The sequence below is a fragment of the Macrobrachium nipponense genome, chromosome 49 (genome assembly GCF_015104395.2).
Source record: "Macrobrachium nipponense isolate FS-2020 chromosome 49, ASM1510439v2, whole genome shotgun sequence".
NCBI classification, from domain to species: Eukaryota; Metazoa; Arthropoda; class Malacostraca; order Decapoda; family Palaemonidae; genus Macrobrachium; species Macrobrachium nipponense.
Window position 1 is genome coordinate 8,140,444 of NC_087224.1, and position 15,832 is coordinate 8,156,275.

Genomic DNA, 15,832 nt, shown 5'->3' on the forward strand with positions numbered 1-15,832 from the left:
GGAAGTTGCCGGTGGTCTGGTTGTACCAGACCACTGCCTTCCATACCTGCGCCACGGAGAAGTTCTTACGAAACGCCGACGAGGGGCCAATACTTCTAACTTCGTGAGTTCTCGGACGGGACGTACGGATGTCGTCACTACCATCAGCCTCATACGCCCTCCTGAAGATCTCACGCAGCCAGGACGAAAGAGTGTTCTTGATACTTCCTTTCTTGTTGACCCGTTGCTAAACGAAGAGGCTCGACCCTCAGGCCCGAGGTGTCGAGTTCTCTTCAGATAGCGCCGTAGCGTCCTCCCAGGACAGAGCAGCATCTCATCCACATCATTATCTGCATGACGTTCCCGTACTCTCTTCTTTCGCCGATGCCAGGTCCAGCCAGACGAGGTTCATTCGAGTTCCCTGGTTTGGTAAGACCTTTGGAAGCTGCTACTAAGCAAGGAGATCTCGAACGAGTTCGAGATAGTATCCAATCCGTCAGTTTCAGGAGGAGGCGACAAGGCGGCTCTGTATCCTTGACTGTGGGAACTTAGAAGGAGCTTCCTCGGCGAAGAAAAACGAGGAAATCCGCTACCTGCTGAAGATTGGCTCTGGAGGAGGAGATGGGCCCCCCGTCTATGACACCAACCACCGAAGACGGCCGACTTCCCCTGGTACACAGCTGCAGAGGACTGACGGACGTTTCCAGCCATCTCTGTTTGCGCAACGAAAAAGCTTCTCGTTCGCAAGAGAAGGTGGATAACAGCCAGCCGTGAAGACGTAGAAACTGGACTGCTCGGTGGTACCTCTCGACGTGTGGCTGGACGAGAAGGTTGTGCCAATGGGGAATCTCTCTCGGTTCTCTTACGAGAAGAGCCAGCAGGTCCGGATACCAAATGGCTTGTGGCCATTTGGAAGCCATCAGGATCATCCTGAGATTCGGGATGACCAGTGCTCGACTGATCACCTTGCGAATCAGGCTGAACGGGGGGGGAAAAGGCATAGGCGAAGAGGAGGTTGTCCCACGGGTTGTTGAAGAGCGTCCTCTGCAGCTGCCATGGATCCGGCAGACGGCCGAGAAGAACACCTGGAGCTTCCTGTTGTGCCGGATGGCGAACAGATCCTCGACTGGTCGCCCCTACAGGTCGAAGAGCCTTTCCGCCACGTCCTGGTGTAGAGACCGTTCGGTCCTTATCACCTGATCCCGACGGCTGAGCGTGTCTGCTACTACATTCCTTCCCTGGAATGTAGCGTGCCGACAGCTCTATTGAGTGTGCCTCGGCCCACTCGTGCACCTGCCGAGTCAACTGATACAACGGGAGAGACACTAGGTCCCCTGTTTGTTGACGTAAGCCACCACCGTGGTGTTGTCGTACATCAACACCACTGGTGTCTCATCAAGCGGTCCTGGAACTCTTGGAGAGCAAGGAACGCTGCCTTTAGTTCCAGTACATTGATGTGAAGGTGCTTGTTCGTTCTCGTACCACACTCCTGAAGTCCGCAACTCTTCCAGGTGTGCGCCCATCCCTCGGTCGATGCGTCTGAGAGCAGCTGCATGTCCGGGGGGAGAGTGCGCGGAGGCACTCCTCTTGAGGGGTTTCCTGTCGTCCAGTCACCTGGCTAGGTCCTGCCTCACCTCCTGTGTCAGTGATCAAGGGAGGCTTGGGGGATCCGTCGCCTGTGCCAACTCTCCTTTGGTCTCCCTGAAGAGACCGCAGGTGAAGACGCCCGTTAGGGACTGGCTTCCCCTTCCCGAGTGACGACAGGTGTCCGATCACGACTTGCCATTGCTGAGCTACCTGTTCCTGCCGCCGAGACAGGAACTGGTTGGCCGCCTCCCTGAATCTGCTACCGTGTCGATCAGCATACCCAGGTACTTCATCCTCTGCTTTTGTGCTCGAGATCGGACTTTTTCGAAGTTCAGAGCGATCCCAGAGTCGCGACAGAACTCGAGCAGTCGATCCCTGTCCTGTAGCTACTGCGAGCGGTAGCTCGCCAGGACTAACCAATCGTCGAGATATCCCATCAGACATATCCCGTGCGAATGGCCACCAGCAGACACCAGAGTGAACACTTGCGTGAACACCTGTGGGGCGGTTGAGAGACCGAAGCAACGTGGCCTGAGCTGGTACACCGTCCCGTCGAGGATGAAGCGGAGGTACTTTCCGAAGGACTGATGAATGGGTATTTGTAGATACGCATCCTTCAAGTCCACTGAAAGCATGAAATCGTTTCTCCCTGATAGAGTCGAGCACTGAGCGTGCCGTCTCCATCGTGAACCGGGTCTGGGCGAAACCAACCGGTTCGTGGGAGAGAGATCTATCACTGGGCGCCAGCCTGTCGTAGACTTTTTCCACCAGGAAGAGTCGGCTGTAAAGCCCGTGGTTGATCCGTACCGATTTCTAGAGTTCTCTTGCTCAGCATGGTCTTGATCTCCTGTCTCAATGCTTACGTTCTTCGATGCTCCTGGAGCGTACGCCCGCTGATGGACCGGGGTCCCCCATGGCTGGCCAGGAACCCCCCCCTTCCGGCAGCAGGTGATGGGGGAATGCCGTCCTTCCACTTGTGAACGTCGTCCGGTTGGGGCTGATCGAGACCTGACAGGAGAGCCGATACCGCTCCGACTCATTCCAGTTCCTCGTCGAGGTCGAAACCTCAGGAGGACTGAAGGGATATATAACTGCGATGTCCGAAGACACGTAGAAACGCCCTCTGTCGCAGTAGTAGGCGAAGGAGCTTGTTCGACCGTCCAGAACCGAGGGGGCCTTCTTGTCCGGAGACGAGAGACTACCTGGCTCAACACAGTCGGCAAGCTCCGATCGCGGCCGCCCCACCGTCGATTTGGGTTCCCTCTCGGGCCCCAAACCGACTCGAGCGAGACGTGGCTCTGCTGGTGGGAGCGGCGATCCTTCCCCGAGGTCATTGTGCTGACGAATCAGCGCCGTAACCTCGGCAAAGTTCCTCTGGATCTCGGAAGTCACGGCATCTTGCAGAGTGGGACCGTTAAGCCCCATTCGAACAAGAGCATATTCCGAGAACCTTCCTCCTAAGAAGGGGGAACAGCGACAGCCCTCTCGGTCTTCCCCATCCACTTGCGCATACGTCCTGGCCGGTCCAAGAACCGTGCCTGGCACGTAGGGCGTCGTGGTGGGATCATGAGGAGCGCACCCCTCACGATCACTCCTCAATACCTCGCTCCTCCCGGTGTAACCCGAGGAGGTTGAAGGTACGGTGAGGAGCAGACCTGACGCTCCCCTCGTCGCTCGCTGGCAGGAACCAGCAGCTTGGAGGGCTGCAGGCGATCGTCAACCCGCCGTGACGATCGAGCTGCAGGCCTGGTCGAACCGTCTCGCTGTGGAGAACGGCTGGACTGAGCACAGCGGCACTGATCTCGAGTGTCAGAAGAGCTGGTGCTGGTTGCCGTACCCGATCGCTCTCTGTGAGAGCGACGGTCAGGCGACCTGCAGGCTCCACTGTCGCATTGAGACCGGTGCTTGTCCTCACGGCACGTCACGTCGCTGGTTCCAGCCGTGGCTGGCACCGGCGAACGGGAGGGGACCTCTTCCCAGCCTCAGCCCGTGTCGGTCGTGGACCGTCCACGTCCCCGGGTAGCCAGCTGTTTCACGCGAGAGTGAGAGCTGGTCTGGTGAGAGTCGCCTGAGCGGCTGTCACCAGTCTTCCGCCCCGTGCCGTGAACCTGACGCTGAGCGGACTCAGAGGTCTGGTTCCTGGCTGCACGGTCGCTGTTAGGCGACCGTACACTCGGTACCTCCCGCAAGCGAGAGGCCGAGACGGACCCTGATGCAGTGGCAGAACCACTTACGCCAGGCGAGGAAGTACCGGTGTTAGCCGGTACCCCTCTGGTCCCCGTAGTCTTCTTCCTTGCGGAAGAAGAGACGGGCCCCGCTCCCGAAGGAGCAGGAGGACCAGCGGAAGAAACCCTCCCGTCCCACCGAGGTGAGACGGGTCCCCGAGAAGCTCAGGGGGAGGAAGCTTCTTAGGAGGGAGGAGGCAACCTTCTTCTTCCTCGGCTGTAAAGCCTTAGAAGTCGAAGGGGAAGAGGCGGCGGCTGACGACCATGAAAGAAGATGAAGACGACGACCACGACACCTTCCTCCTCTTCTTCGTCAGCTTCCTCAGGACAGACGTAAGATCTGCTATCCAGGGCGGAGCCGGGGCTGCTGTAGCCGAAGCCACAGGGCCCGGACGCCACCTGTACAGACAGACCACAGTCTGGGGTAGTACCACCACGAACAGGGACGACATCAGCAGGTATGGGTATCTCAGGAACAGCAGGCACGGCCAGCACATCCTCGGTAGGGACCGCCAGCGCAGCAACGGCAGGAACAGCCAGCGCAGCAACGGCAGGGATCGCCAGCGCAGCAACGGCAGGAACAGCCAGCGCAGCAACGGCAGGGACGGCCAGCGCAGCAACTGCCTGGACAGTCAGCCCAGAATCGGCAGGTACGGCAGGCAGCACCGGAAACACAGGAAGTGGAGCAGCAGGCAGCAACATCCTGTACCGGCGGCAGGTCCAGGGGCGAGTTCTAGGGCAGCGGAAGTGTGGTCGCTGCAGCGCGGCAACCACGAGCGGCGGCGGCACGCCCCCCTCTCGGTACGGTGAACGGCACTTCACAGCGGCTGTAGGCAAGACTGTTACCACGCGAGGCGAGTACACCAGGTGAGGAGGGACGTCGTCACCTGGTAGCGTGGTCACCACTCCAGGGTGACCGCAATATGCCCAGACATAGAACCGTCCGCCCCTGGACACCAGCACGCTCTGCAATTGGAAGGACGCCCATACCTCACCAAGGTCCACCTCGTGGCAGTATCACCTGGGGAAATAAAAAGTAGTAGCGTTAATAGGAAGGGGAAATCCCCTCGTGCGGGTTTGTTTGATCCCTCCCGAACGAGTGGAAGACCCCTAATACAATTGTACAAACGGGCACCGAGCGCCCTCCCCCGCGCTCGACGGATCGGGCGAGGAGAAGAACGCCGATAACCTCCCCCCCCCCCCCCACCAAGGGGAAGAGTCATCAGTGGGAACTGAGCGGGGGGGTTCTCGTTCCCCTCCCCCGCACAGTACCCATGTACCCAACAACAAAATAAGAGCTCTAGCAGTCGTGCCATCGGCACGAATACAAGGCATACGGATCAATTCCCTGACTGAGCGGAACTTGAACCAAATAATATTGATGCAATCATAATAAGGAACAAAATGAAAATGCATCTTGCAAACGATTCACTTCACAATGAAAAAGGGCTCGGATCGAGCGCATTTGCGCCCTCGGTACCGAGCGTAAGGGTGAAAGGTTTCATTCCTTACCTTATGAATCAAGGTTTCTGGAAACCTTGATCCATAACGAATTGATGCAATCAACAGATATATGAAAATGAAAAGACTACTGCGCTTGCGATTTCACTTCATACAATCAAAAAGAGAAGGATCAATTCCCATGAATAACGGAACATTGATCCCAGTCAACAATGCAATCTCAATAACAAAATGAAAATGAAAAAGAACTGTACTTGCGATTTCACTTCATTCAACATAAAAAAGGGGTTTGAAGGATCAATCTCGGGCAAGCTCGGAAACTGATCCAAAATGAGTATTGCTACAATAAAATAATCTATGAAAATGAAAAAGAATACTGTACTTGCGATTCCACTTTCATACTGAATAAGTTTCCGTGCCGATAGTATTCGTTCGGCAACGGGCACACAGGTCAAAAAAATATAAATGAAAAGAGTACTTACTTACGATTTTCATCTACACATTTCCAACCCAATATACGCTCGGAGCGAGCGCTCCCGCCCTCGGCACCGAGCATACACAATACGAGGATCATTCTGGGAAAATGAATTCCCGCAATTACGCCCTTCAGTCCCGCCCGGCACTCGGGTAATCGGAGAGCGTTGTGCAGAAAGATCCTTTAATTCACAATTGAAATCAATGAAATGATTGTACTTACAATTCAGTTTCACTAGATACATCGAAAAAGAAAAACAAAAACACAATCATGCGAAAGCAAACGACGATGAAGCGGGCAGAGAGCGATGATACACGTCCACACGCCAGCAGGCCGAAAGCAAAAGTGGTTTGTTTACCTCCCAGTCGCGCGCGCGCGCCTGTCGGACAAGCAGTTAACTACCGAACCCCTTGTTCGAAAGCTTACGACCTATCCAGCTGCCGCTAGTACCTTCCTATTGTAAAAAGGACCGAAGGTTGTATGCCGTGTCGGAACAAATACTTTTTCTCGTTAGATCTCTAAACGACGCGTTGAGAGGAGGTTCAAATCTACTAGATGATAGAAATCTCAAAACTACATCTAGGTTCCAGTTCGGAGTGCGAGGAGAAAAGGTTTTTGAGGTTTCAAAAGATCTAATAAGATCGTGGAGGTCTTTATCTTCTGCAATTCTCAAACCTCTGTTTCGAAATACGGCCGAAAGCATACTTGTCGATAACCTTTAATGGTAAAAGAAACTGATAATTTTGATTCTTCCCTAAGGAAAATCAAGAAAATCAGCTATGTTGGTCACAGAGGTATCGGAAGAGGACAGTTTATTCTTCTTACACCATCTTCTAAATACATCCCATTTTGATTGGTAGACCCGAATAGTTGAAGATCTCCGGGCTCTAGCAATTGCTTTTGAAGCTTTGCTTGAAAAGCCTCTCGCTCTGACAAGTCTTTCGATAGTCGAAAGGCAGTCAGAGCGAGAGCGGGGAGGTTTTGATGGTACCTCTCGAAATGGGGTTGTTTGAGAAGATCTCTCCTGTGGAAGAGATCTTGGGAAGTCCACTGTCCATTCCTGTACCTCTGTGAACCAATCTTGAGACGGCCAAAAGGGAGCGATGAGTGTTAGTCTCGTCCCTCTTGATGCCTGCAAACTTTCTTAACACCACTCCTAACATTTTGAAGGGGGGAAAGGCGTATGCATCTAGGCCTGACCAGTCCAGCAGCATGGCGTCCACCGCTATCGCTCTCGGGTCTTCCACTAAGGAGCAAAAGTTCTCTATCCTTCTGGATAGGTAGGTGGCGAATAGGTCTATATGTGGACTGCCCCACAGGGACCACAGAGCTTGACACACCTGAATGTGAAGGGTCCATTCTGTGGGGAGGAACTTGGTTTAACCTGCTTAGCCTGTCTGCTCTGATGTTCTTCTTCTCCTTTCACGATCTTGTGAGAAGAGTCACTTTCTTTTCTTTTGCCCAATACAACAGCTCTTTGTTATATGGAACAGAGAAAGAGAGTGAGTTCCCCCTTGTTTCTTGATATAGGCCAACGCTGTGGTGTTGTCCGAGTTGACCTGTACCACTTGACCTAACACCTCTGTCTCGAAGGCTTTTAGAGCTAGAAGAACGGCATAAAGTTCTTTGGAGTTTATATGCCAGTCTAGCTGATCCTTCCTCCATTGGCCTGATATTTCTTTTGTCCCTAGAGTCGCTCCCCATCCCTTCTCTGAAGCGTCTGAGAACAAGATTAGGTTTGGGTTCCGAACTTCTAGAGACAAGCCCATCGTTCTTTTCTAAGGGAAAAATCCACCACTTCAGATGATTCTTTACTTCCAGAGGAATACTGAAAGTGTCCGAAAGCTGTCCGTTCTTCCAACTCCAAATTCTTCTTAGGAAGAATTGAAGAGGGCGAAGGTGGAGTCTTCCTAGCGAAATGAACTGTTCTAGTGAGGAAAGGGTTCCCAGAAGACTTAACCACTCCCTCACCGAACTCCGTTCTTTCTCTAGGAAGCTCGAGATTTTTTGTAATCCCCGAGCAATCCTCTCCTGGGACGGAAAAGCCCGAAAACCCCGAGAATCCATCCGAATCCCCCAATAGACTAAGTTCTGACTGGGGATCATCTGCGGATTTCTCGAGGTTCACGAGTAATCCTAACGTCTTTGCTAGGTTCAAAGTAGACTGTAGGTCCTCCAAACACCGATTCTCTGACTTGGCCCGGATTAGCCAATCGTCGAGATACATTGAGATGTTTATCCCCTCTAAATGAAGACCATTTGGGCCACGTTCCGCATCAAATACGTGGAATACCTGAGGGGCGGTCGATAGGCCGAAGCACAAGGCCCTGAATTGGAAGATTTGTCCTTGAACAACAAATCTTAGATATTTTCTTGACGATGGGGTGAATCGGAACCATGAAAGTAAGCATCCTGGAAGGTCCCAGGGATACCATCCAATCTCCCTGACGTAGGGAAGACAGAACTGAAGCTGAAGTCTCCATGGAGAACTTCTTTTTCTCCACGTACCTGTTCAGGACGCTTACATCTAGTACGGGTCTCCATCCCCCCGAAGCCTTTGGAACCAAGAAAAGGCGGTTGTAAAACCCCGGGGAGAAAGGATCTTGCACTAGCTCTATTGCATTCTTGTCCCTCATCGACACCACCGTCTGAAGGAGTCCTCTCGTTCAGTCCAGGGTCCTTGTAACTCGTCGACAAATCCTTTGGAGATGTTGCCAAAGGAGGTCTGTCTACGAAGGGAATGATGTACCCCTTCTGTAGGACAGACAGAGTCCAGGGATCTGCTTCTCTTACGGACCAGGCATCCAGAAAGTATTGAAGTCTGGCCCCTACCTGTGCTTGGAGGACATGGCTGCTATTTGCTCTTTTTAAAAGAGCGGAAGGAAGACCTCCCTCGCTTGTCGAAGGGTCCCTTCTCTCCGAAGTTGATCGAGTTGAAGGGGCTCCACGAAAGGGCACCACTGGGGAGTCCGAGCCACCTTCTTCTGAGTCTTAACTGCAGGTCTACTTTTCTTTGTAGATTGTACAAGAAGGTCTGCGTAGCCTTTTCCGACAGGATCTCGCAACATCCTTCACTAAAGATGAAGGAAACAGATGTTCTGACCGAGGTGCGAATAAAAGAGCGGACCTCTGAGAAGGAGAAACTCCTTTCGTCAGAAAAAGGAACTGTAAAGAGATCTTTTCTTTAACATTCCAGATCCAAAAAGAAGCCGCCAACTCACCATAACCATCTTGCACAGCCTTATCCATGCAGGATAGGACACTGTGCAAAGTTTCTGGATCTAGAAAATCTGGCTCACTCGTCTTCTTAGCCAGCACCCCAAGAGACCAATCCAAGAAGTTGAACACCTCTAAGACGTGAAAAATTCCCTTAAGGTGCTGATCTAACTCCGACATACTCCAGGACGCCTTTGCTGAATTGAGAGACTGTCTTCTCACAGACTCTACAAGACTCGAGAAATCTGAATCTGCCGACGAAGGGAGCATCAATCCCATCGCCTCTTCTGTCTTATACCAAATGCCTCTTTTCCCCGTCAGTTTGGAGGGAGGAGAGCAATAAACCGTTCTCAAAGTTTCCTTTTTAGATAAAAGCCACGAATCTAAAGACTGGAGGGCTTTCTTCATTTGAGATCGCCGGTTTTCATCTTTAAGAAAGCCGAGGATTTCAGGGTTTTTGTGCTCGAAAAACAGAGATCTCGGCGAAGGAGGAGCTGCAGAACTAAGAGAATCCGCAAACTCCCTCTAGAAGTAACGAGGCTAAAACTTTATAATTGGAAAGTCCCTCGTTAGTTGAAACATTCTTCCTCAGAAATCTCTTCCAGTTCCAGGTTAGAGGAGATCGCTCTTTCCTGAACCGATTCTCTATCAGGAGAAGCCGCTCCCGTGGGAGGCGGTCCTGGCTTCTGCTTGCCTGGCAGTCAACCGCTTTGGAGCGTCCTCGCGCTTGCCTGACGACTCTCTCCTGAGAGGCGTCCTGCTTCTTGTTGACGTCTCGCGCCTCGAAGCGTCCTGGCTCTTGCCTCGCGCCTCGCTCCTGGGAGGCGTCATGTTTCTGGCTGGCGTCAACCGCTTGGAGCGTTCCTGACGCTTGCCTGACGACTCTCTCCTGAGAGGCGTCCTGCTTTTTGTTGACGTCTCGCGCCCTCGTAGCGTCCTGGCGCTTGCCTGTCGCCTCACTCCTGGGAGGCGTCCTGTTCTTTGGTTGGCGTGACGCGCCTATCTTGACGCTCGCGCCTGGCTGACGTTTCACGTCTAGCAAACTCGACGCTCTTGTCTGGCGTCTCGGGTGTCTGCTTGTTTGACAGGATAACGATCCTGCTCATGGCCTATGCAAGCTGATGAATCCGATTCCAAATCAGAGGAAGACAAAATACTATGGCGAGTCTGAACCCTCGATAGCCTAGACTTCTTAATAGGCAGGAAATCGTCTTTCCTTCTGGGAGGGTCTTTATACAGAACTCCCACAAGAGAAGTGATGGAATCCTGCATAGTGCGAAGGATTCTTTTAGTCTCTTCATTATCGTCTACCCTCGGTTGTTATTAAACCTGGATGGTCCCTCCTCTTGAAAACGCCCAGGACTAGAAGTAATCCTGGGTTCATCCAAACGTCTTTTAAAGGGGGGCGAGAAAGATCCGCCGATCTCCAACCTCTTTAGGTGAGGAAATTCTCCGTAGGAGGAGAAACACTCACGCAGAACGCTTTTTCTGTAGCGTTCTCTGGCATTCTGTGGCAATACGAAAAAATGCCAAAGGGACGTCTGACTGTTGGGGATCCTCCACAACCTCCTTACGGCTTTCGACATTCCTTCTCCTCTGGGCTTGGGAGCTTGAAAGAGGTCTAGGCCTGGGAGCGTTGTGAAGACAATCAGACGCCCCCTCCACTGCACTGGGGACACTTATAATCACTATCCACAGCACTATAATCACACTGCTTACCTTCATAGGCCGCCATTTAAGGTTTCCATTTTCCGAAGGGCGGCTTTAAGATTCGCAATCTCAGATGCCGAATCTGTGTGTTCTAATAAAGGAGCAGGTACATTAGATGGGGCAGTAAAAGGAGAAGAGGGTATAATATTACTGATAACCCTGCTAGAACTAGATAAAGGTTTGGAAGAAGACCTCCTCACGCTGTTTCTTTCTAACTTCTTCACGTATGAGGTTAGAGATTTCCATTCTTCCGCACTCAAATCCTTGCATTCATTACAAGTATTACCAAAAGAACATTCATACATCCTGCATTTCTTGCAAATAGTATGAGGATCAATTGATGCCTTCGGCATCCTAACTTTACAGCCCACATTCACACACATTCTCACCACATTTCCAGAATCAGACATCATGTTGAACAATCCAAATCAAATTCCAAAAACGGTCCACAATCGCGTATGCCAGTACAATCAATGCAAATACGTCACCGAGAAGTCCAAACGAAGATCAATTGCGATGCAAAATACGAATCCAGCCGGAGATACCCACAACGATGTTGCCAGTATGGCCGACAGAAAAAATATGATAGAACATGGGGATGGTTCCTAGTCCTGGCCACCCAGCGGCAGGTAGTAGATCACCTGACCTACAGGTAGCGTGTGCGCGAAATTCGAATTTCTGTCGGACGACGGAGTCAAATAGCTAAGTATATATCTGACAGGTAAGTTAAATGTATAAAAATATGTTTTCAAGGCAGTTTTGAAATCCAATATGGCGGCTACGTTTTGCATGGACGGTTCTCATCAGTGACGGCCACCATCTTTCCCCAGCCTTCCCAGCACTCATTTGAACAATGTTAGCGTATGTATGTAACGTTTATTGATCTTACTCAAGATTGCAGTTGTAATCAGCACAATAAAACAACATTTTGTTGCCTATATTAGTGAAAGTATGAAACTTGTTATTCCCGGGGTTATGGTTTGAACTGAATTCATTCTTACCTTGTAATCGGCGGTTTTTATCCTCCTTACTGCCATCACAACTGAAACTCCACAGTGCTTATTTGATTGTTATTATACACATTTTGGTCTCAGTTCACTCCACATTGCACTTTAAACCCGTTGCTGTTCCTGGTTTCTAAGCGCGCGCGCCATAAACACAATTACGAACAGCAGACGACGACAGACGACGAAACTGCAAATGTTTTATTCCCTAAATTGTTTACTTACTCGTTATTTAGTTTAAATTTTTTACTTTGTTATTTAAAAATTTTGATTTAATTCATGTATATTATCCCTTTTTTGCAACCAAATTACCCCGAAAAATTACAGATATTTCTAAAGTAGATAAAATCAAATGTTTCTAACGTTTTCGTACATCTGGCTGCCGAAAACCATAGAGGAATGAATACGGAAAAAGCCATGCATAGAGGAACGACTAAGTTTTTTTTTTTTTTTGCTTTTTTGTTTTTGCTAGCACTTTTCATTGATTTCAGTCTTATTAGTATTTTGAATTTCTTTAATAATCGTATGCCAGAAATAAATGTAACCTTTAAATGTTTGCAGTTTGGAGGGTCAACACATACCGAAGGCAACAGAGAGAGGAGAGAGAGAGAGAGAGAGAGAGAGAGAAAGGAAGGCGGAGGAACGAAGAAGAAAAGGGATGGCGGTGGGGGGGGGGGGGGGGAGAGGGTAGGTGGAGCTTTATACGCGTTGTTGTATCCACTTTTCTGCATAATGGAGTTTTTGTCTCTTGGTACAAGGACAAGTGTCGTTATTCTTTACGATTAGTGATTCACGATATCCTTATAAATTATCGGCACTGGGTGTAATGCACTATAACAAAATCTCGTTCTGTTACGAGTGTTCGTTACAGAAATAGGTATTGCCCAAAAACGTGCTTGCACTGTCTCTGAAAAAAAAAAAAGAAAGATAAAAAAATAAAGAAGGGAGGAAAGAGAAAAAAATAAACAAAGAACAAAAAAATAAAAAAAAAAACCGAAAAATAAAAAGAGACGGAAAAAAAAAAAAAAAACCCATAGTAGACATGCTGCTTAGTTGTCAATCAAGTTTTTATAACCAAGTATTTTTTACAAGCTAGCTATTGAATAAATTTGTATTTTTCTCAGTCAAAACATATGCCCCTCAATGCTAACTTTCCTCTTTTAAAACGACTTTCTGGTCATTGCAAATTCGGCCCCATAATTTCTTATGGTGCGAAAACAGACAGAGGCCCATGGACCGAAAACGATTGTTCGTCACACTACGGCGATAACTCCAGCAGTAAAATCTCTTCATATATCCAAAAAGTAAATAATAAAGATATATATGCGCATTACGATTATAACAATTACATGTATAGCTGATAACAATCTGCATGAATAACTGGTAAACTGTTCTGCAATGACAGTTGAGTATAGCAATTATTTACAATAGGTACGAAAGTCAAGATGTCCGTGACGTCATAATACAGAACTTGAAAGAACGTTCTAATTCAGAAAAATAATTACTTAAATTTGAGTCAGAGTCGAGTTACTTTTTCAATAACGAATATTTTCAAATTAATCATCATAAATATGTAAAATATTGATGTTTTACTACTTATTTAAAAATTAGCCAAGAGCACGCTTCTGTCATCTTCTACCAAACAGCTGTTTACGCCTGGCTTGTTGTTGGTGAGAAATCGTGTTTCGATTGTTGTGATAAAAGTGCTCCAGCGTCTGTGGGTACAAGTGGTGTGCGGATTTATCACAGGAAATGGAAAGTTTGTTGACACAAGCGACTCCGTAAACATCGAGATGGCGTCAATCTTCGAAACATTTTTAGTTGTAAGTAAAAATTTCTAAAGCGTTTTGGTGAGATTTTCCACTGCCGCCGTGGGCGCCATTTTCAGTACCCTCTGTTTAAATCTTAAAATTTGGCCTTAATTTCTAACTTTGGAGAAAATACTTACTTCGAAAGGAGAGTAGAGGTCTTTAGCTCCGTTTCTCACCAACAACAAGTCGCGACTGATGCCCATCTCGGGTGTCAGGACGCGTTATAATGTACTTTTTCGGAGGGTGGCTAGGTGTTGATTGTAGGTGGCCTGCTTGGCCTGCTGTGATGTTCTACCCTAAGATTGTTGTGAATAGTGTCCCAGCATCTATGGGTACAAGTGATGTGCGGATTTAGCACTGGAAATGGAAAGTTTATGGACACATGTGACTCCGCAAACACCAAGATGGCGTCAATCTTTTACACGCAAGGTGTTATGAGTAAAATTTCGAAAGTCATGAAGGTAAGTTTGCCCCGCGCATGGCTAGACTTTCAGACAGGGATGCATTACCCTAGGGTAAAAAACCGCATGGTACAGGGGTGGACCATGTACGATCAATGTGTACAACCCCCAAAAAATTACATTGCAACGCGTCCTGACATGGAAGATGGGCATCAGTCGCGACTTCTTGTTGGTGAGAAACGGAGCTAAAGACCTCTACTCCGGTGTCAGGACGCGTTATAATGTACTTTTCTTGGGGTTGTACACATTGATCGTACAAGGTCCACCACTGTACCATGCGGTTTTTTACCCTAGGTCATGAGCTGGCATCCTAGGAAAGGTTAGGCTTGTTTACCCTATGCCGAATCGCTACCCATGAGGCACAGGACCTCAAAAGGACCCCCAAAAGAGCTTTTCAGGGGCAACTAGATCAAATCAGGCCTAGATGCAGCCTAACCTAAACGGAGACTAGCCTTTGTAGAATACAAAAGTGTCCTAAGTAAGCATCGCGTTAGGCTAGCTACAGTTAGCCTCGGAAGTTGTTACGGACTGAAAATAAAGGTTAATTTGTGGCATCGAGAAGTTGAAATATGCTTTAATAAACTGGAATAAGGAAATAAGTTAGAGAGACGTCTTATTTAGGCGATTGCCTAACGTACGTATACCTAGCCTATAGGTCTGGGCGATTGTCTTCTACTAAGCCAAAGACATCAATCAAAATTTACGGGCGAGTTTACGCCACATCGCGGGAAAAAGTGACGCAAATTAAGCATCGATAACGGCCGCGCTTGCAATCCGGTTCTGGAAGGAAAGGTGGAAAAGAAATCGGAGAGATAGAAAAACGGCCATAGCGAGAGATCCCCAAAACGAGCAGCGTTTGGTCGACCCTTTTGTTTTGGTTTCCCTTTCCTCACCTTTCGTTCAGCTGGTCTTCGGTCCCCGGCAAAGGGTGGATCACGCAGTGCAGCGAATTCATCCCTCAAGTGCTTCCGCGACGTCCGAGCAATAACCACACAACAACCGACGGTTATTAACAACACTATCAGAACATGTTTATCAGAAACCGTGGGTTGACGAAGCACCACCACAATCGGCCATGTTGTCTTCTGATTTCTTCTGCCCTCCGGAGTATCGTGCGTCTCGCTTTCAATTCTCGTACATCTAAAGCTCTTCCCGTGAAGACGGCGGGATTTCACGCATATATGTGGCATTCCCGATGAAATGGCCCGACAAAATAGACTTTTATACCTATCAGATGTTAATTTTAAGGTAGATTTCTTCGCCAGATGATTTCGGCCCTCAGTACTACCGTGCGTCTCGAATATTCATTCTCGTACGTCTCGTCGCCTTTTCCCGTGAAAACGACAGGATTTCCTGCATATAAAAGACATCAACGATTAAATTTGCTCAATAAATTGGCCTTTACATCTATCATACGTTAATTTAAGCGTAAATCTCTTTTGAAAATCACTCAATGACTTAAGAACGTTGCTGGGTACATCAGGTCTACATGCGTAGCGGCGAGGTTAGTCTGACCATCAAAAATGTAAATAAAATGCTCGTATGTGGCACTTGTTTTCTCATAAAAAATCTATCCAAAAGCTAATTGTAGCCCTATCAAAGTCACTTTGCTTTAAGTAACTGGTGTGTGATTTACAATGTACATTGTAATAATATATAATGTTACGCATAATTGAGTTTGTACATATTACGTATCCTATCCATACGCTCGAAGGCTATTAAAAAACTTTTAATAATGCATAGATTAATAAAACGCTCTGCATTCTTTTTTTCACATTCCATGTAAAATATCTTAGAAGATAATTATATGCCCGTATTACTTTTATTTTTATAATATCTATATATAAGTTTAAATGCGCGCATTCGAAGATTACGCGCTACGGGTATAAACGTAACCAAGTCA

General features: G+C 48.5%; 1 protein-coding gene across 5 annotated transcripts in view; it reads right to left on the bottom strand.

The window, feature by feature from the left end:
• The window catches only part of LOC135205300 (E3 ubiquitin-protein ligase UBR5-like), a 122,600-nt gene extending 107,568 nt beyond the window's left edge, over positions 1–15,032 (bottom strand). For all 5 annotated transcript variants that reach the window (XM_064235714.1, XM_064235713.1, XM_064235712.1 and 2 more), the window contains exon 1: positions 14,823–15,032. In XM_064235714.1, coding sequence (XP_064091784.1) covers positions 14,823–14,884 — 62 coding nt within the window. In that variant the 5' untranslated portion in view covers positions 14,885–15,032. The remainder of the gene's footprint in view (positions 1–14,822) is intronic.
• Between the last annotated feature and the right edge of the window lie 800 nt (positions 15,033–15,832).